Source organism: Pan troglodytes, chromosome 15, assembly GCF_028858775.2.
Source record: "Pan troglodytes isolate AG18354 chromosome 15, NHGRI_mPanTro3-v2.0_pri, whole genome shotgun sequence".
In the NCBI taxonomy this organism is placed as follows: Eukaryota; Metazoa; Chordata; class Mammalia; order Primates; family Hominidae; genus Pan; species Pan troglodytes.
In genome coordinates, this window is record NC_072413.2 from 22,907,753 (window position 1) to 22,929,610 (window position 21,858).

The window sequence follows — 21,858 nt, forward strand, 5'->3', positions numbered from 1 at the left end:
TTTTGCTTCGGATTGTCTTGGCTATATGGGCTCTGTTTTGGTTCTATATGAAATTTAAAGTAGTTTTTTCTAGTTCTGTGAGGAAAGTCTACCATTGACTTTCCTGGTGTCTTGTTGGTAGCTTGATGGGAATAGCATTGAATCTATAAATTCCTTCAGGTACTATGGCCATTTTCATGATACTGATTTTTCCTATCTATGAGCATGGAATTTTATTGCATTTGTTTGTGTCCTCTCTTATTTCCTTGAGCAGTGGTTTGTAGTTCTCCTTGAAGAGGTCCTTCACATCCTTTGTAAGTTGTATTCCTAGGTATTTTATTTTCTTTGTAGCAATTGTGAATAGGAGTTCACTCATGATTTGACTCTTGGCTTGACTACTGTTGGTGTACAGGAATGCTTGTGATTTTTGCGCATTTATTTTGTATCCTGAAACTTTGCTAAAGTTGATCAGCTTAAGGAGTTTTGGGCTGAGACGATGGGGTTTTCTAAATATACAATCATGTCATCTGCAAACAGACAATTTGACTTCCTTTCTTCATATTTGAATATGCTTTATTTCTTTATCTTGCCTGATTGCCCTGGCTAGAACTTCCAATACTGTGTTGAATAGGAGTGGTGAGAGAGGGCATCTGTGTCTTGTGCCAGTTTTCAAAGGGAATGCTTCCAGCTTTTGCCCATTCAGTATGATATTGGCTATAGGTTTGTTATAAATAGCTCTTATGATTTTGAGATATGTTTCATCAATACCTAGTTCATTGAGAGATTTTAGCATGAATGGGTGTTGAATTTTATCGAAGGCCTTTTCTGCATCTATTGAGATAATCATGTGGTTTTTGTCATTGGCTCTGTTTACATGATGGATTATGTTTATTGATTTACATATATTGAACCAGCCTTGCATCCCAGGAATGAAGCCAACTTGATCGTGATGGAGAAGCTTTTTGATGTGCTGCTGGATTTGGTTTGCCAGTATTTTATTGAGGATTTTTGCATTTATGTTCATCAGTGGTATTGGTCTGAAAATTTTTTTTTTTGTTATATCTCTGTCAGGTTTTGGAATGAGGATAATGCTGGCTTCATAAAATGAGTTAGGGAGGAGTCCCTCTTTTTCTATTGATTGGAACAGTTTCAGAAGGAATGGTACCAGCTCCTCTTTGTACCTCTGGTAGAAATCAGCTGTGAATCCATCTGGTCCTGGGCCTTTTTCGCTTGTTAGGCTATTAATTACTGCCTCAATTTCAGAATTTGTTATTGGCCTATTCAGAGATTCGACTTCTTCCTGTTTTAGTCTTGGGAGCATGTATGTGTCTGGGAATTTAACCATTTCTACTAGATTTTCTAGTTTATTTGCATAGAAGTGTTTATAGTATTATCTGATGGTAGTTTGTATTTATATGGGATCAGTGGTGATATCCCATTTATCATTTTTTATTGGGTCTATTTGATTCTTATCTCTTTTCTCCTCTATTAATCTGGCTAGTGGTCTATTTTTTTGATCTTTTCAAAAAACCAGCCCCTGGATTCATTGATTTTTTGAAGGGTTTTTCGTGTCTCTCTCTCCTTTAGTTTCGCTCTGATCTTAGTTCTTTCTTGTCTTTTGTTAGCTTTTGAATTTGTTTGCTCTTGGTTATCTAGTTCTTTTAATTGTGATGTTAGGGTGTCAATTTTAGATCTTTCTTGCTTTCTGATATGAGCATTTAGTGCTATAAATTTCCCTCTTAACACTGCTTTAGCTGTGCCCCAGATATTCTGGTATGTTGTTTCTTTGTTCTCATTGGTTTTAAAAAGCTTCTTTATTTCTGCCTTAATTTCGTTATTTTCCCAGTAGTCATTCAGGAGCCGGTTGTTCAGTTTCCATGGAGTTGCATGGTTTTGAGTGAGTTTCTTAATCCTGAGTTCTAATTTGATTGCACTGTGGTCTGAGAGACTGTTTTTTATGATTTCCTTTCTTTTGCATTTGCTGAGGAGTGTTTTACTTCCAATTATGTGGTTGATTTTAGAATAAGTATGATGTGGTGATGAGAAGAATGTATATTCTGTTGATTTGGGGTGAAGAGTTCTGTAGATGTTCATTAGGTCTGCTTGGTCCAGAGCTGAGTTCAAGTCCCGAATATCCTTGTTAATTTTCTATCTTGTTGATCTGTCTAATATTGACAGTGGGGTGTTAAAGTCTCCCACTATTATTGTGTGGGAGCCTAAGTCTCTTTGTAGGTCTCTAAGGACTTGCTTTATGAATCTGGATGCTCCTGTATTGGGTGCATATATATTTAGGATAGTTAGCTCTTCTTGTTGAATTGATCCCTTTACCAATATGTAATGGCCTTCTTTGTCTTTTTTGATCTTTGTTGGTTTAAAGTCTGTTTTATCAGAGACCAAGATTGCAACCCCTGCTTTTTTTTTTTTTGCTTTCCATTTGCCTGGTAAATATTCCTCCATCTCTTTATTTTGAGCCTATGTGTGTCTTTGCACGTGAGATGAATCTCCTGAATAAAGCACACCGATGGGTCTTGACTCTTTATCCAATTTGCCAGTCTGTGCGTTTTAACTGGGGCATTTAGCCCATTTACATTTAAGGTTGGTATTTTTATGTGTGAATTTGATCCTGTCATCATTATGCTAACTGGTTATTTTGCACATTAGCTGATGCAGTTTCTTCATAATGTCATTGGTCTTTATATTTTGGTGTGTTTTTGCAGTGGCTGGTACTGGTTTTTCTTTTCCATATTTAGTGCTTCCTTCAGGAGATCTTGTAAGACAGGCCTGGTGGTGACAAAATCTCTCAGCATTTGCTTGTCTGTAAAGGATTTTATTTCTCTTTTGCTTATGAAAATTTATTTGGCTGAATATGAAATTCTGGGTTGAAAATTCTTTTCTTTAAGAATGTTGAATATTGGTCCCCACTCTCTTATGGCTTGTGGGGTTTCTGCAGACAGATCCACTATTAGTCTGATGGGCTTCCCTTTGTAGGTAACCTGACCTTTCTTTCTGGCTGCCTTAACATTTTTTCCTTCATTTCAACCTTGGAAAATCTGACAATTATGTGTCTTGTGCTTGCCCTTCTTGAGGAGTATCTTAGTGGTGTTCTCTGTATTTTGTGAATTCGAATGTTGGCCTTTCTTGCCAGGTTGGGGAAGTTCTCCTGGTTAATATCCTGAAGTGTATTTTCCAGCTTGGTTCTATTCTCCCCATCACTTTCAGGGACCCTAATCAATCATAGGCTTGGTCTTTTCACGTAGTCCCATATTTCTTGGAGGCTTTGTTCTTTCCTTTTTATTTTTTTTCTCTAATCTTGTCTTCACACAGTATTTCAGTAAGTTGATCTTCAGTCTCTCATATCCTTTCTTCTGCTTGATCGATTCTGCTATTGATACTTGTGTTAGCGTCACGTTCTCATGGTGTATTTTTCAGCTCCATCAGGTCTTTTATGTTATTCTCTAAACTGGTTATTCTAGTTAGCAATTAGTCTAATCCTTTTTCAAGTTTCTTAGTTTCCTTGCATTGGGTTAGAATATGATCCTTTAGCTCAGAGGAATTTGTTATTACCCACCTTCTGAAGCCTACTTCTGTCAATTTGTCAAACTCATTCTCTGTCCAGTTTTGTACCCTTGCTGGAGAGGAACTGTGATCATTTGGAGGAGAAGAAGCATTCTGGTTTTTGGAATTTTTAGCATTTTTGCACTGCTTTTTCCTCATCTTCGTGGATTTACTTTCGATGGGATTTTTTTTTTATATGTGTGTGGGGGTCCTTTTTGTTGATGTTGATGTTATTGCTGTTTGTCAGCTTTTCTTCTCACAGTCAGGCCTCTCTCTGCAGGTCTGCTGCAGTTTGCTGGAGGTCCGCTCCAGACCCTATGTACCTGGATATCACCAGCGGAGGCTGCAGAATAGCAAAGATTGCTTCCTGGTCCTTCCTCTGGAAGCTTCATCCCAGAGGGGCACTGGCCTGATGTCAGCTGGAGCTCTCCTGTATGAGGTATCTGTCAACTCCTGCTGGGAGATCTCTCCCCATCAGGAAGCATGTGGATCAGGGATTCACTTGAGAAGGCAGTCTGTCCCTTAGCAGAGCTCGAGTGCTATGCTGGGAGAACTCTCTTTGTCAGGATCCACTGCTCTCTTCAGAACCAGGAGGCAGGAATGTTTAAGTCCGCTGAGGCTGTGCCCACAGCCACCCCTTCCCCCAGTTGCTCTGTCCCAAGGAGATTGGAGTTTTATCTATAAGCCCCTGACTGGGGCTGCTGCCTTTCTTTCAGAGATGCCCTGCCCAGTGAAGAGGAATCTAGAGAGGCAGTCTGGCCACAGCCACTTTGCCAAACTGTGGTGAGTTCTGCCCAGTCCAACCTTCCTGGCCTCCTAAGCACTGTCAGGGGAAAACCGCCTACTCAAACCTCAGTAATGGTGGACACCCCTTACTCCACCAAGCTCGATCTTCCTAGGTGGATTTCAGACTGCTGTGCTGGCAGTGAGAATTTCAAGCCAGTGGTTCTTAGCTTGCTGGGCTCTGTGGGAGTGGGACCCACTGAACATGACCACTTGGTTCCCTGGCTTCAGCCCCCTTTCCAGGGGAGTGAACGGTTCTGTCTCACTGGGGTTCCAGGTGCCACTGGGGTACAAAAACAAAAACAAAAACAAAAAACTCCTGCAACCAGCTTGGTGTCTGCCCAAATAGCTGCCCGGTTTTGTGCTTGAAACCCAGGGCCCTGGCTGTGTAGGCACACAAGGGAATTTCCTGGTCTGGGGATTGCAAAAACCGTGGGAAAAGTGTAGTATCTGGACTGGATAGCACAGTCCCTCACAGCTTCCCTTGGCTGGGAAATGGAGGCCCCCCACTCCTTGCACTTTCTGGGTGAGGCAACGCCCCACCCTGCTTCTGCTCACCCTTCATGGACTGCACCCACACCTAACAAGTCCCAATGAGATGCACAGGATACCTCAGTTGGAAATGCAGAAATCACCTGCTTTCTGCATTGGTCTCACTGGGAGCTGAAAACCAGAGCTGTTCCTATTCCACCATCTTGCCACATCTCCATTCTACTTTATTGTTAGTTATTATTGTTAATCTCTTACTATGCCTAATTTGTAAATTAATCACAAGTATGTATATATAGGAGAAAGCATAGTATACAGTATATAGGTTTCAGTACTACCCATGGTTTCTTGCATCCACTGAGGGTCTTACTGCTTATTCCTGGCAGATAGGGGAGGACTACTTTACTGTTTGCTTAACAAATTTTCCTGGTTATTCCCCCATAATGGAAGAAAAAAGAAGGGTCATGACCTTGAAAATCTTGTTGGTTCTAAATATCTTCATTCCAATTCTTTTAAAAAGCAACAAAACCTTTGTGAAAGAAACAAAGCACACTGTCAACAGTGACCTTGGCAGGGTGGGTAGCCACAGCAATCTAGAGTGGGGTGCCTAGATCTGTGTGAGGTGGGGAAAACACCCACACCAGGCCTTCTTCCAATGTGGTCACCCTCCTCACCCCACATGGGCTTGGACACCCTGCACTAAGCAGCTCTAGTGGGCTTGGGATGTCAGAATACATGTAAGGTGAGGAGGCTCTTCCTGTGGGAGGGCAGCCTAGCAGTGGGAGTGGAAGTCACTTGTGGTGAGGAAGACATTCATGCAAGGGGGTGATCTAGTACATGGTATCCAAGCTCAAGTGGGGTGACAGCAGCCTTCACAGATGCTTAGGTAATCATATAGAGAACTTGAGAAATTTAGGCCTATGACAACGGTTTCTCACCAAAAATATGGTGATTTGGTTCTACATATAATTTTCTAATCTTGGCTCATGTAAGTCCAGCCTAACTTATGGCTCTGACCTTGATGTTTTGATGAAATTTTCTGAGTCTGAAAGTTTGAAAATGAATAGTTTGTGTAAATTTAATATGGCAATGCAACCCTGTGAGTCTGTTAGGAACCAACCCTCAAGAATTTTCTAGCAGCACATACACGGAGACGTGGCTTTGTGACTGCCACCTCATGGAGGCTGCCCAATGACAGCCAAATATGTAAAAAAATTCTAATAGCCAAGGCACTCTTGAGTAAAAAGAATAAAGCTGGAGGCTTTGTTTGGAGAAAGTATTTGTGAGCCTTAAATCTAATTAGGGATTTATATCCAAAATATATAAGGAATTCAAACAACTCAATAGCAAGAAACCAAAAATCCCAATTAAAAAATGGGCAAAGGAACTGAATAGACATTTTTCCAAAGAAGACATGCAACTGGCCAAGAGATATATGAAAAAATTCTCAACATTACTAATCATCAAAAATGCAAATTAAAACTACAATGAGCTATCACTTTACACCTGTCAGAATGGCTATTATCAAAAAGACAAAAAATTATAAATGTTGGTGAGGATGTGGAGAAAAGGAAACCATTGTACACTGTTGATGAGAATGTAATTAGTATGGCCATATGGAAAGCTGTATGGAGCTCCTCAAAAGACTAAAAGTAGAATTATATGATCCTGCAATCTCACTTCTGAGATACATCCGAAGGATTCGAAATCAGTACATTGAAGAGATAGTTGCACTCTCATGTTCATTGCGGCACTATTTACAATAGCCAATATATGGAATCAACAACCTAAGTGTCCATCAGTGGATTAATGGATAAGGAAAATGTGGTATATATACCCAATGGAATAGTATTCAGCCTTAACAAAGAATGAGATTCTGTTATTTGTTGCAACATGGATGAACCTGTAAGACACCATGCTAAGCAAGATAAGCCAGGCACAGAAAGCCAAATGCTGCATGATCTCATTTATTATGTGGAGTCTAAAGCAACTGAACTCATAGAAGCAGAGTGTGTAATGGTGATTACCAGAGGCTGGGAAGTGGGGGAATGAAAAGATGTTAGTCAAAGAGTACAAAGTTTCAGTTACGCAGGAAGAATAAGTTTTTAAAGATCTATGGCACATCATGGTGACTATAGTTAATAATAATAATGTATTGTATGTTTTGAAATTGCTAAAAGTAAATTTCAAATGTTCTCACTACAAAAAATGTTAAGTATTTGAGGTGATAAAATGTTAATTGGCTTGATTTAATCAGTGTACATTGCGTATATATATCATAACATCACTTTATACCCCATAAATATATACAATAACAAATTTTTAAAAGTAAATTTAAAGCTGTCATTTGATAGCAGATTTAGTTTTTTAAAAATGTATAAATCCTGGCATGGAAAAAATAGCAAAGGGAGAAGGTAAAGGGAGTTAAATTTATTCATTACTTACCATGATCCAGAGGACACATTAGTTACTTTACATTTGTTGTGTTATTTAAAAATTCTAAATGGGAGCTATTTTTATCACTTTTAAAGAAAAATTAGTACATCAAGGAGAATGGGATCCCTCAGTACACACTTGTATCCAAATGCAAGTTTTCCACTATCTCGTCTTGTAAATAGTGATGGTCACAGGTAGGCAGATCTCAGCTCAGCTGTCATGGCACGTGAGTCTGATGACCTCAGGATCTCTCTCTAAGGAGGTATCTGAGTAGAGGTTGGAAGGGCCCTTGGCCAAGGAGGTTGGGAAGTCATTATGCGGGTGGGTGTTATACCATCTCTGAGAAGCTGTGCAGAAGACTTTATCTCAAGAAGCCTATCTTGTATGATTCTTTATCTGGTGTAGTGCCTCAAAATTTCCTTTTAAAGGGTCTTAGTAGTCTTATCTTATTGGGCTACAGTAGTCTTCCAATGACCTTCACTAATGGTCATGGAAATATTAAGAGGTATCTCAGTGAATCCCATCTTCCCATGGCAATCAGGATTAATCACCCAGCTACTAAAGTAACCTACTTATCTGACTTTTGACTTCCTTCTCAGGAATTGAGACCTCTAGACCAGTAAAGCTCAAGATTATGGTGTAACTCCTAATCAGAGGGGCAAGGAATGTTTGGAAACATTCCTTGTTTCCAAAACAATGTATTCTACCTATGAAAGAAACAACATTGTATATTTATTATTGCTTAAAAGCATATGCTACATCCTCCCAGCACTTTGGGAGGCCGAGGCGGGTGGATCACAAGGTCAGCAGATTGAGACCATCCTGGTTAACACAGTGAAACCCCGTTTCTACTAAAAATACAAAAAAAAAAATTAGCTAGGTGTGGTGATGGGCGCCTATAGTCCCAGCTACTCGGGAGGCCGAGGCAGGAGAATGGCGTGAACCCGGAAGGCGGAGCTTGCGGTGAGTCGAGATTGCGCCATTGCACTCCAGCCTGGGCGACAGAGCGAGACTCCATCTCAAAAAAAAAAAAAAAAAAAAAAAGCATATGCTACATCCTGTAGCACAGCATCCCAATCTTGCCGGTAGCTGTTTCTCAGCTGTCATTATTTTCAGTCTTCAGTACGCTATTCTGCAATTCTCTCAGGTCAGCTACTTCTAAGTGATATGGTCCATAAACACATTGCTGCCATGGTGACATATGTTTGTTGGTCAAAAGCAATGTTGTGTGGGTTACCAAGATAAGAAGTAAACCCTATAAGCTGTGTAAGTTCACAAAGAGTGGTACTGGGAGAAGCATGGTGGTGGGCTGGGAAGGCAGTCACACCAATACATATTCCCAGAAACAAATTAGCAAGATTTTGCTTTTTTTTGGGTCTATCTCCTCCATGAGCCCACTTGGCAGTTCTCTCCCTGACTGTGCTGGGACCTGATTCTTCCTGTGGCCCTGGAGGAAAAGAGGGATGGTGGGAGTAGATCTCAGTGGGCTGAGGCATTTCCTTTCCTAGAGTCAGTAGGGACACTAGAGAGATTTTAAGCAAGGGAAGGATTATTTCTTCATATGGTAGGGGTTGGGGGGGAAAGTTCCACAGACCAAGGAGATTTGAAGGAGCCAGCATGTTTAAAGTACTTACCTGCCTCTGAGTCCACCCAAATGCACCTGTGGACAGATTTCAGCTTACCAAAGGGAAGTGCTTTGAATACTTCTCACTAAATAGCTGCTGGAGAAGCCCAAAGTCTTTCTTTCCAGGGAGGCGTCTGAGCATAAACTTAATTCTTGTCTGGAGATTCCAGAAAGTCATCTTGGGGTGAGCATTAGAAGACTTTTAAAGCTACTTTCTGGCCTGGTTGCCAGGGGGCATGGGCTCTGTTCAGGCTCTGTCCTAACTTCTGTGATATTTTCAGTCAGTCACTACCGTTTCCTGAAACTTTGTTTCTTTCTTCTTGCTCAGAAGTGGATAAAGTCCTACAACAATGATTTTCAAGCCTGTTTTAAACCACAGAACCATTTCCCCAAAGTAAGTATCATACCTAAACTGATTATGAATGTGACCAGGCAACTTTAAAAAATACTATTATTTTGTTTTGCTTCCTGTGTTTTCCTTTTCCAATGAAGGAACCAAGTCATTAGTATGTCTTAGGTGCAGGGATTTTTTTTCCAGCTCCAAATCAGAAGCTGTGTGACACCCACTTATTTTATAAAAGTGCCCAAGATTATTAAGAGATTGAGTTGCAGCCGGGTGTGGTGGCTCACACCTGTAATCTCAGCACTTTGGGAGGTCGAGGTGGATCACTTGAGGTCAGAAGTTCAAGACCAGCCTGGCCAACATGTTAAAACCCTGTCTCTACTAAAAATACAAAAATTAGTCTAGTGTGATAGCGCACACCTGTAATCCCAGCTACTCAGGAGGCTGAGGCAGGAGAATCGCTTGAACCCAGGGGGCAGAGGTTGCAGTGAGCTGAGATTGCACCATTGCACTCCAGCCTGGCCGATAAGAGTGAAACTCTGTCTCAAAAAAAACAAAAAACAAAAAACAAAAAAAGGATTGTGTTGCAGCATGCTTTGTGCACACTGAGATGAGAAAGGGCACAACTTTGACAGTTACATGATCCTAGAGGGAGATTTTACTCCATGCCACAAGAGTGTAGCTGTGTATATTTGGGACAGGGAAGCATTAATCTAGAGCTAGTACTTATGTTCAACTCCCAGGCAGTACTCCATATTAGTGGCAAGACCTTGGAGAGGTGGTTGCTGGGAGTGTTTGGCAGGGTGAGCTTAACACAGGGCAACCCTTATTCAAAAAAATGTCATATACTCTATCGGTGGCCTCCAAGCCAAGAACTTCCTAACATTCACAAGTCCAGGTAGTTTTGGAAACTATGAATGTAGCAGTAATCAGTGGCCTAAACATTCGAGGCATTGTTCCATTTTTCCAGCCTGCGTGAGCCTTCCTGATTCTAGTTTCATTCTGTACAGGCAGGAGCCTGTGTAATGACAGGGATTATGCTTCTGAGTGGTCCAATCAAATGGGTGTTTTTCCTACAATTTGAATCTTGATAATGACATTCATCTTTGCTACTCTTTAAGCAAATGAAAATAAGCCTGCCCTAGTTGTCTTCTTCCTGCCCTGCTACTCCTCCCCCTAGGTGAAGATGATGCTCCATTGAACAGTTTGACAACTTCATGTCTAGAAAGTAAATGATTAAAGTTGTTTTCAAATCCTATACATTGCTGTTCTGGGGTTGCACGTGACAATATTTATACAAACTGTATGAATATCTGGCCTCTTTCTCATATCTTCCAACCTAGGATACCCAGAGACCCCCGTGGTTCCATAAGGGCCTTGCCACTGAGATGCCAGCCCACCTCATGCCCTGGCAGGGAGGGGCCTCAGAAAAACCAGAAATAAAAATAAGATACAAATACTTTAATCCCATGGATTTCCATATACATCTCGATCTTGTGAACTAATCTGAAGGATAGAAAGTGAGTGAAACAATTTGGATGAAAATTCTCAACATTGTCAGTTTCACTTGGGTTCAGATGATAGAGTCTGTTACTGTGTTCTCTTACTATCCTCTATGCCTGGTACATAGTAAGTGCTCAATGAGTATTTGTCTGTTGATTGATAGAAAAGATTGTGCTTTCTAGTCCTTCTGCAGAAAGGAGTCCTTTTGAACTCAAAGGGCTGATGTAGCCCAGGTGGCTAGCAGGGAATCTTAGCCTAGAGGCCAGCAGTGACCAAGAGGAACAGGTTTAAAGGGGCTCAGCCTGCTGACTGCCCAGGTGGGCAGTGAACCTTGAGTGTATGGGAGGACACTGGGTTGGATGGGTGGGGTTGAGCTGGCCCTACCTAGGGGAGAGATGGAGCCAAGGGTTGGAGAGAGACCGTGCCAGCCTTGTCCTCCATGGGTCTTACCTGGTGCCACACAGGCCTGGTTTTTCTGAGGCCCCTCTCTGCCAGGGCATGAGATGGGCTGGCATCTCAGTGGCAAGGCCCTTATGGAACCACATGGGTCTCTGGGTATCTTAGGTGGGTAGATATGAGGGAGGGGCCAGATCAGATCAGTGTGGTCTGGAGAGGACAAGAGTTGGTGGATTCTGAGAACACTCAGCAGGGATGAAGAGAAGGGGCAGCCAAGAGGCTGGAGGATGAGCTAAGCCTTGAGCTCAGAGGAGGGTAGAGAAACTAAGCCCAGGGGAGAATGAGGAGCCCCAGTGGGGGATGAGGAGTTAGGTCCCATGGTATTATCCCTTTTTTCTCTGTCATGTAACACTGGAGAAGGAGGTAAGAAGTTTACCCTAAGCCCCAGGACCAAAGTGGTCCTTGTTGTCTCCTGATGGTGCTCAGCTTCAGCCTTGGCAGAAGGGCAGGCCCTGGAGAAACTGGTGTGGATAGGAAGGAGCTGAGTATCAGCTTCGTGTGGGGGTTTGGGGAGGTGGCAAGGGGTGAGGGGAGAGGAGAAAGCAGAAAACAGCAAAATTGTGTCATTGGCCTGCATAGCACAGATGTGGTGCCTGAGAATGAGGGTCAATGAATAAACAAGAAACCAGCTTTTCCACTCAGCTAAGAGGTATTTATTCAGTTGCTGGCACCTCTCCCAGTGTAAATCTGGCTTGGCTCCAGAGAAGGTGTTTCATCACAGCGGGGGCTTAGTTTGCTTCCTGTAGTTAGTGGCGTTTCATGGTTTTCTTTATCCAGTGTACAAAGCTTGAGACTTTGGTGCAGGCTCGTGGAGGCATGCCATTGTTTCGTCCATAGGAGACAATGCCCTGGGCCACCTTGTTACACACAAGAGGGCCTCCAGAGTCCCCCTGTGAATAGAGAGTGGAAGGACTGAGCTGATGCTCCTCCGGGTCCTGCCCTCTCTTCCATCTCAAGCCCCCTTTTAGAAAAGGCCAACTTGCACAGCCTACATGTGGGAGACCAGAGGGCAGGGCAGGCCGCTGGTGGCCCCCAGCTGCCAAGCTCTGGCCCTGGACATTGTTACTGCTTCACCTCATCCCAGGGGCCAGCCTCCGTCATGTCCCCCAGATCCTGAGATCGGAGGTATGTGGGACCGTTGGCTGTTTAAGGACCCAGAAGTGGGCAAGGAGGGCTGATGTCCACCATGGAGGACCAGCCCATTAACCACGTTGGGTACCAGCCTCTGAAGACACACCTGGTTATAATTACTGCACCCCCAGTGGGCACAGTTTCCTAATATCTGTGACCTGGAGTGGGTGGAGTGTTGCAAATTCATCCTTCCAAAGAAGCACCATCCACCATAAGCCTCCTGGTAAGTTTGCAGAGGCCGTAATTTCTCCCCAGCTCAGTCTAGTCCCCTTTTCTCTTTCCAGAGAGAAATATCACAGTCTAGTGGGTGAAGGAGTCCCCCACTACTTGAGTCTCCAGGTCTCAGATATTCCCCAAACATCTTTCTCCCAAGAGCCAATCCAGGCAGGTGCATAGTCTTACCTTAAAGGAAGTCTTTTTAATCTCTGGGTCCCCCACGCACAACTCAATGGTACTGTCGTAATAATGGCGTAAGTCAGATTCGCACTTTCGATCTTCCTGCACTGTCATCTTCACCTCTTGTAGTGTGTGTGAGTGTTTTCCCAGGGGGGCCGTCTGCCCCCAGCCGGCCACACTGCACACCTGCCCTGGCTTCACCTGGGCCTTGTTGCTAGGTAGCCTGAGGGGCTGCACAGCTCTGGTCCGCTTGGCCTTTCTCTCCAGCTGGTGGGGAAGAGGCAAGAAAGTCCAGGTCAGCCAACGAACTTCTGGGCCCTGACACAGTGATGGGACTATGCTGTCTTCCCTCTCCTCTGAGGCATAGGAACTAACCAAGAGGCCAGGATGGAAAGGAGGGAAGGGCCTGCATCACAGTGGGAGTGGAACCAACTGGACCAAGAAGAGCAAGAGTGGCAGGAGTGTGCCTCACCTGCAGTAGCATGATGTCGTTGGAGTAGTTCTTAGGATTATAGGCTGGATGGGGGATGGGTCTTTTCACAGGGATAAACTGCTGGGTCGGCTCCTGTTCCTTGATATTGTGGGCCCCCAAGGTGACATTTATGGAGCTGCACAGAGAGCAGAGTGAGGATGGGGGTGGAGTCACAGGGTATACAGCTCAGAGACAGTGAAGAGCAGGTAACAGCTGGGGCAGGGCTGCAGCTGAGGGGAAATTAAGGGGACAGTCGGTCCCCAGGAATTGGAATTCTGGTAATTGCACCAGGTTTCTCAGGGTTCGGTTCCCCCTAGAAACACAGGTGGAATTGCTTCAGTTTGTATTCTTATGCCAAAGTATGCCCCCAGTTCTAAATATGGCAGGCTTGGTCGCTCTGCTGTTTCTTACTTCAGCAGTGCCTCTGGAACCAACCTTCCCCTCTCTCCACAAACTTAACTGCCCTTTTCTCATCCTCTAAGGAGACCTCCTGGCATGTGTGTTCCCAGGAGCCCAGGGAGCTCCTTGGGAAGAAGGCAGGGGTCTCTGTGGAGTGTTTCCAGGAGGGTGTGGGCTGTTTTCTGCTCCTCACCTTCCCCAACAGTGAGCAGCTGTCAGCACGAAGTCCTCTCGTATCAGGAAGCCACCGCACCTCTTCAGAGTCTTCTGATCCCAGATCATAAGATAAGCCATGTAGGGGCGGGAGTGGGGCTTGGCCTCATGTCCGCCGATGATCTCCCCTGAAGGAAAAGTCTGTCTGCTTGTGTGCACCCATGGAATCTTCTGGGTGGGCACCTGCTTGGTGGCTCCAGAACTCCTGGGCATTTGGGAGCCTGGGATAGCCTGGAGTTGGGAGTGGCCTGGAGGAAGGGACTTCAATTTCCTGCTCTGAAAAAGGGAAGAGCAGCAGACTTTGGTCTGTAAATCTTTCTTCCATATGTAGTTGAAGGCGAGCATACCTGTCTTAGGGACAGTGAAATCCCAGAGGCTCCTGATCATTCCTCTCCTGACTTTGCTTTGTTTCAGGTGAGTTTCCAAGACCCTTATGAGTCCTGTGGTGTCTAGGATAGTGCTGCTTTCTAATGGCCAGGGCGTAAGTGGAGGGATCTAGATACTGTCATATCCTGTTTCCTAGAGCCTGACATGTAGTGGGTGCCCAATAAATGTTCATGGCTGCATGATGGACTGGCTCCAGTTAGCCTCTGGATGAGGGCTGGTAGAGCAGTGCTGGTGGAATTCTAGAAAGCAGGGAAGTTGGGGCCTGCCATAGTGCCTCATCCTTGGAAAGAGGGGAGCCACCAAAGGCCAGGGAAGAAAAGCAGAGTTGGAGAATGGGACTGAGCAAACACATTAACAGTGTTCTGAGGACAGTGATTGCACCAATTCTGCTGTCAGCTGAGCTCTGGGTTTCTCTCCTAAGTAGACAGTGAGAGAAGCACCTGTCTTATCCCAGAAACAGAAGCCAGGCCTACTCTAGAATAATTTAATATTTCTCTTTTCTAGTTTCCCATCCTCTGCCATTTACTTCTAGGAAAGTCCCACTCTCCAGGTGACAAAGGTGGGTTCTGGGGAAGGGATAGTACCTACTGGCTCTTCTTGAGAATGGCCTGCTGCTCTGCCATTCCTGCTGATAGCTTATCCAGCATCACACTTGGGGGGTCTTGGTAGAATGGGAGCTGGAGTTCAGAACATTCCTGGTAGATAGATGGATCAGGAATGTGGAGAAAGGGCAGGAGACCTGTGGGATGGGGTTGGGCCCCCGAGGGTGGAGACGGTCACTCACCTGCATCTGCCCTGGGCAGCAGGAGGAAGGCCAGCAGAAGCAGGATTGGTTGCATCTTCTCAGGAAGGCTGCCCTGGTTGGAGCTGCTGTTGTTTTCTCCTTGCTCTCTTTTAGCTCTTGGTAGAGGAAAGAGGTGGAGCAGGCTCAGTGACTTCATGTTCCCCTCTGGTTTTGTGGTGTCTCATCACAGATTTTCTGTAAATGCTGCCCACCCCCACTGCCTCTGCCTGATGACGTCCTCTGGGTGCTTGTGTGAGAATCATGCAGTGACCACATCATCACCCACAGCTGATGACTCAGAGTGGACCACCTATTCAGCCCAGAGCAGGAACCCAAGCCTATGAAGTGAACTGTAGGATGTGGTATCAGCCAGTAGAGGTACTGGAGCACCAGAAACCTGAGTTCCCAGTGATAGAACCGCCAATGCCTCATGGCCATGCTGCTAAATCCATCAGGATAGTTTCTTTAGCAGGTATGTGTTTGAGCCCTTCTGTTGTGCTAGAACCAAGCATGTTGGAGATGTGTCTCCTTCACTTAGAGAGCTGGCCATCTGGTTGAAGAGACGGAAATGCCAGGAGCCAGAGTAGAGTTTGGGGAGGGCTATGGTAGCACAATACACAAGGCAGTAACAAAGCATGGCCACCATCTACTAGACCCATCTAGCAACCCATTTATTATCATAGCTTCCTTTCTAGGGAATTTCTAACATCCCTTATTTAGTTACAAATGTTTAGTGTGAGAGTCCACCTCTTTTCTGAATGCTTTCAATAAAAGTCCTGTACTTGACATTTTATTGGGCTAGATTAATGAATTGCTAGGAGTCGAATCCACTTTGGGTAGGCTGGGGTCAGTCCACTCAAGCCACTAGAACCAAGAATGAGAAAGGGCTGGTTCTCTAAAGGACGTTTGTGGTGCTAAATTGCTGATACCATATGAAGTGAGGAAGCATGCCAGGCAGCCAAAGATCAGTAGTTGTCTTGTTTAGTGTTCTGTCTCCTGTCCAGAGAGCCACACTTCTTACATAGCAGGCTCAGCACATAACAGGCTCACAGTAAACATTTGCTAAACAAACTACACTAATGCTATCATTATAATGGATGTGAAAGATTGTTGTTTCTGAACAGCCCGTGCCCAATTCTGTTAAAAGACAACTAAGTCTCTCTACATGGTTCGATTCTTGTGATTTGTTTCCACCTTTATATTTTCTGTGAGGAAATTTTTCTATGAGGAATGGTATATCTCAAAATATAGAATTCCAGTGTAAACGTCTTCCTTGTCAATAGCAAGCCAGCTACATTTATCAAACTTCTATTTTTTGAACCTAGCTTGCCCCATAGTAGATGTTTTAAAAATAATTTTTTCTGATTATAGTCATAATATATGTTTATTAAGAAAATTTGGAAAGTAGGAAGGGAAAATATCACTTTTTAACCTGTCTCCCACAGACTGACTGTTACCATAAGCAGTGTGTTTTAAATACTTGGGATCACATTGTACATACAATGCAATTTATTTTATCCTTGATTAACCCTACAAATTAAGCATTTTCCCCATGCTCGTAGAAATCTTAGTCAATACAACTATAGTCTTTCTTTCCTAGGCATTAAAAAATTTAATATGCAAGTAATTTTTAAATAATTTTAGCAAAGAGAAAATAATGAACATTACCTAATCTCTCATCATTCACTGATAACCATCTTTAATGTCTTGAAATATGCTCTAGCACATTTTTTCTCATGTAATATCTGCATTTTTTAAAATTAAAAGGGGATTATGCTAAACATAAGTTTATGACCCATTTAAAAATTGAGGTAAAATTCACATAACATACAATTAACCATTTTAAAGTATTCAATTCAGTGACATTTAGCACATTCAAAATCTGCAACCACCACCTCTGGATATTTCATATAAACGGACTCACACAATACATGACCTGTTGTGGCTGGCTACATTCACTTGTAATAATGTTTCTGAGATTCATACAAGCTGTAGCACATGCCAGTATTCATTCTTTTTAATGGAAAAATAATATTCCCATTGTATGTTTATACCACAAGTTATTTGTTCATCTGTCAATGGACATTTGGGTTGTTTTCATCTTTTGGCTATTGTAGCTAATGCAGCAATAAGCATTTGTGTACAAATTTCTGCGTGAACAATATGTTTTCAGTTCTTTTGGATATATACCAAATATATATACTTTTGGAATTTCTGAGTTATACAATAATCCTATTTTTAATTTTTTAAGGAACCACCAAACTGTTTTCCACAGTGGTTGTACCCTTTTACATTGCTTACCAGCAACATAGGAAAGTTCCTATTTCTCTGCATCCTTGCTGACACTTGTTATTTTAAAATTATCTTCATCCTAATGGGTGTAAAGTAGTATGTCATATGGTTTTGATTCACATTTCCTTTATGAGTAATGATGTTGAGCATCACTTCATGTGTTTGCTGGTCATTCGCATATCTTCTTTGGAGAAATGTTGATTCAAGTCCTTTGCCCATTCTTAAAATTGCATTGTTTTTGTTTTCATTGTTGAGTTGGAAGAGTTCGTTATATATTCTGGATACTCAGCCCTTATCAGATATGTGGCTTGTAAATATTTTCTCCCATTCTGCAGATTGTCTTTTCATTTTCTTGATATTGTCATTTCATGTGCAAATTAAAAAAATTTTATGCATTCAAATGTATCAATTTTATCTTTTGTTGCTTGTGCTTTTGGTGTCAAATTTAAGAATCCATTGACAAATCAGAAACCATGAAGATTACTTCTGTTTTCTTCTAAGAGTTTTATGGTTTTGGCCCTTATATTTAGTGTTGATTTATTTTAAATTAATTATTGTATGTGACATAAGGTAGGAGTCTACTAGAGTATTTTGCACATGGCTATCCAATTGTTCCAGCACCACTTGTTGAAGATATTATTCTTTCCCCACTGAATGTTCAAGACCCCCTTGACAATCCTTATCAAAAATCAAATGGCCATAAATGTTGAGTTTATTTCTGGACTCTGAATCTATTCCATTGATCCATATGTCTATCCTTATGCCTTTGCCATGCTGTTTTAATTACTGTAGCTTGTAAGTTTTGAAATTGAGAAGTGTAGGTACTCCAACTTTGTTTTTCTATTTCAATATTGGTTTTGCTTTTTCGGATCCTATGGAATTACATATGAATTTTAGGATTGGCTTTTCCATTTCAGCAAAGAAGACCATTTGAAATTTTGACAGAGATTGCATTGAATCTATAGATTGCTTTGGGAGGTATTGCCATTTAACAATATTAAGTATCCCTATCCGTGAACATGGGACATCTTTCCATTTAATCAGCAATTATTTGTGGTTTTTAGTGTACAATTCTTTCACTTCCTTGGTTAAATTTAGTCCCATGTATTTTATTATTTGGGATGTTATAAAGGAAATTGTTTTCTTAGTTTCCTTTTTTTATTGTTCATTGTGGGTTTGTGTATAGAAACACAACTGATTTTGTACCCTGAAATTTGTTGAATTTGCTTATTAACTCTACTAGTTTTTGTGTGGATTATTTGGGATTTTCTTTGTATACAGTCATGTCATCTGCAAATAGAAATAGTTTTACTTCTTCCTTCATTTGGATACCTTTTCTTTCATTTTCTTACCTAATTGCTCTGTTTAGGAATTCCAGTGCAATATTGAATAGCAGTGATGAAGTGAGCATCTGGTTGGATTTTCTATTTCTTCTTGAGTCTGTTTTGGTAGTTTCTGTGTTTCTAGTAATTTGTCCATTTCATCTAGACTATCTAATTTGTTGGTGTACAAATGTAGATAGTATTCTTTTATAGTCCTTTTAATTTCTCTAAGGTTGGTAGTAATGTCTCCACTTTTATTTCTAATTTTAGTAATATAAGTCTTCTACAAACTTCACCATCTCCTATATTTTTCAGGGACTTGGGGAGAAAAATTAAGGAGGTGCTGAAGAATAAAAGTCTTTTGTCTATATCTCTGATGTTAGATTCTGATTCTGTTAGAAGAGAGAGGTACCTCAGTGGCTACCATATGGTGATGGAAAAGTTTATTCAGATTACACACTCTCTTCGCTTTTATTCCTTATTTCCCTGCTGTTCTTAATCTGTAGAAGAATGTCATGCCTTGCCCATGAAGGGAAATACTCTTGGGTATTAGCCTTTCACTGAACCACAGCTAGTCCCTTTTGGAAGTGGCCAAGGCCAATCCTTACAGGTAAATGAGAACAGCACAATGACATGACATTCCCACACTCATACATGACATTTGATTCTGATGTTGTGACCTGATTTCCCTGAGCTTGATCATTCTCTTAAGTCATGGCAAAGTCAGAACTTACAGGCATAAGGAGCCAGAAGTTGGCCCTAGATTTCATTTGACCATGAGACTCAGCTATGTTGTAGAGAAGAAAATCTGTTTTTTTGTTTTGTTTTGTTTTTTGAGACGGCATCTTGCTCTGTCACCCAGGCTGGAGTGCATTGGTCCGATCTTGGCTCACTGCAACCTCCGCTCCCTGGGCTCAAGTGATTCTCGTGCCTCAGCCTCCGGAGTAGCTGGGATTACAGGTGTGTACCACCAAGCCCAACGAATTTTTGTACTTTTAGTGGAGGCAGGATTTCACCATGTTGCCCAGACTGGTCTTGAACTCCTGGCCTCAAGTGATCTACACACTTTGGCCTCTTAAAGTACTGGGATTGCAGGCATGAGCCACCACACTTGACCTGTAGAGAAGACATTCTTGTCTCAGTTAAAAGTTATCTCTGCATTCCTATTAGGATAGGATGCTAGTCAGAATTCCTGGGATATGTACATAAAATCAAAAATAATTTGAGATAAAAAATCTGTCAGCAAAGAAGAACTTACGTAACATATTAGAGTGGAGAATGTGGTACTTCCATTTTGCTTCTGTGGTAGTAAGGATTGGGAAGAGGGCAGAGATGGGAAGAGAAAAGTGTTTCTAGGACAGACATACATCTATTATTTTTCTGGAGTTTGAATATCTACTAGAACACCCTTTAATTTTCCCTTATTGCCTATTCTTATCATTGCCCAGCCACCATCACAAATGAAAAAAGGATGGAGAAGAACAAGTCTGGATGTTGGGTTGGGGACAGTCCAGTAAGACTCTGGAGTGGGTAAATGTCTGGTGTGGATGAAAAGAGGCCTACAGAAGAAAGGGGAGTAGAAGTAGGTTTGAGTGAGAACAGTGTGCCCACCTCCACCAAACCGGGAGCAAGTGTGACAATACAGACTCAGAAAAGTAAATTGGCATGGACTGCACTTCTGGGTTGGAGCAAGTTGAAAGGCATCAATGTTCTGGGCTGTGATGTCACCTTCAATGTGACCTTGGGTCATTCTCAAGACCCACTCCACATCCCCATAACCTGGGGGTTTTTACATTCCCAGGATCTTTGCCCACCAAGGCCACCGCCCTTTCCCAAAGCATCTTGTTTACACAGAGTCTGAAGTTCACATACTAATGTTCTGGAGTGATGGACTCTCTCTTAAGTATCTTGTTTACAGTCTCATGCTGTGCATTTTTTTTTTTTTTACCATGTCTGCATGGGATATGGCAAAGGGTTTGGTTTAGTGTAGGTAAAAAGAATGCTGCAGAATCATTCGCTAGAACCTTTAGCATATGATTGCAAAGTTGGTGGGTCTTTCTCTTTTTCTCTCTATCTCAAAGTTCAGGGCAAGTATAATAATAAGTTATTGTGTTTGGAAACAAATTCATGCTTAAGCATTCTTATGTTATATCCCCTCTCTGTTCCCCAGACGTGGTATGACATCTACTTGTGGACACACTCTGCTTTCTGGTTTTTCTGTTTCTGATTAGAAACTCAAAAACAATATGAGAAACATATCTGAAAACAGCAGAAGATCTGGATCATTCCAGCCAGCAATTCAAAGTCTGCCAAAGGGAAATCAAGTATTGTAGAAACCTACGGGGCCTCTCAGAGCATTTTACCAGTGGAACTGTGGCAGGGTGACTGATTGTGGTATTCTCTTTGTATTCTCTATGCTGAATCATTTGCCAGAACTTCCAATATATGATTGCAAAACTAGACTTTTTTAATGTTATCTTGTCTCAGATTTCTAAGCCTGAAAGATTGAGGCTGTTGCTGAACGATGCTTAATTAACCAAGGCATTGAGCTCCAACCATGAGGCTTTGAGGAGTTTGATATCTAGCCCCTCTTGGCATCATATGCTAAGACTGGCTGTGAGGCTATGAGAATCTTAAGCACCTGCGCGCTGTTCATAAGTGGTACTCTAAAACTCCTGAGGAAATAAGGGAGACTGGAATTAGTGGGATTAGCTTGTGGGATTAGCTTGTGTCCTTTGGCTTAGCCTCTTTCTCTCCAGAAATTTCACTTTTGGCTCAGTCCTCACAGGGGAAGAAAGTCTTGTCCAAAGATGGCGTCCACCCTGGGCTCCACTGTGTATCCCAGAGGAGAGCATCTTTACTGCGGAATGGACTTCCAGCTGACTCATGTTGGGGAAAGGTGAGCTGGGGCATAGGCACCTCATAGCTAGCTTCTAATAATCTGAGGTTCTCATTTGGTAGCAGAATTAGTTGTTTTGAGCATGACTCTGGTGAAGGAGAAATCAAGGAAGAGGGACAGAAAGGTCATTAATATGAATCCCTATCTTACTGTGTTACAAAGCGTATAAAAGCGGGTTTATATATGTTATCTCATTGCATTCTGTACATGCCGTATGGCAGTTAACCTTGATCACATTTTAAAATGAAAGACTCAGAGATATTAAGTGATGTGCCCCAGGTCACATGGTTACAAAAAGTGTACACACACACTATATGCCTGAAAAGCTGCAAACTTTCCTCTCTATCAGTCTTAGAAGTGGGGAAGCTACTTCTAAGTTGGCAATTTCAACTCAG

At 42.4% G+C, this 21,858-nt stretch overlaps 1 protein-coding gene across 3 annotated transcripts in view; it reads right to left on the reverse strand.

Moving 5' to 3' along the window:
- Window positions 1-11,798: 11,798 nt before the first annotated feature.
- GZMB (granzyme B) overlaps window positions 11,799-21,858 on the reverse strand; it is a 39,920-nt gene continuing 29,860 nt past the window's right edge. The window contains exons 2-6 of one of the 3 annotated variants that reach the window (XM_016925944.4): window positions 14,951-15,066; window positions 13,760-14,055; window positions 13,168-13,303; window positions 12,702-12,962; window positions 11,799-12,058 (exon numbers count right to left, since the gene is read on the reverse strand). In XM_016925944.4, coding sequence (XP_016781433.1) covers window positions 11,915-12,058; window positions 12,702-12,962; window positions 13,168-13,303; window positions 13,760-14,055; window positions 14,951-14,956 — 843 coding nt within the window. In that variant the 5' untranslated portion in view covers window positions 14,957-15,066 and the 3' untranslated portion in view covers window positions 11,799-11,914. Of the gene's footprint in view, window positions 12,059-12,701; window positions 12,963-13,167; window positions 13,304-13,759; window positions 14,056-14,950; window positions 15,137-21,858 lie in introns of those variants that run through there. The other 2 variants (XM_063792818.1, XM_509879.8) reach the window with 2 other exon arrangements.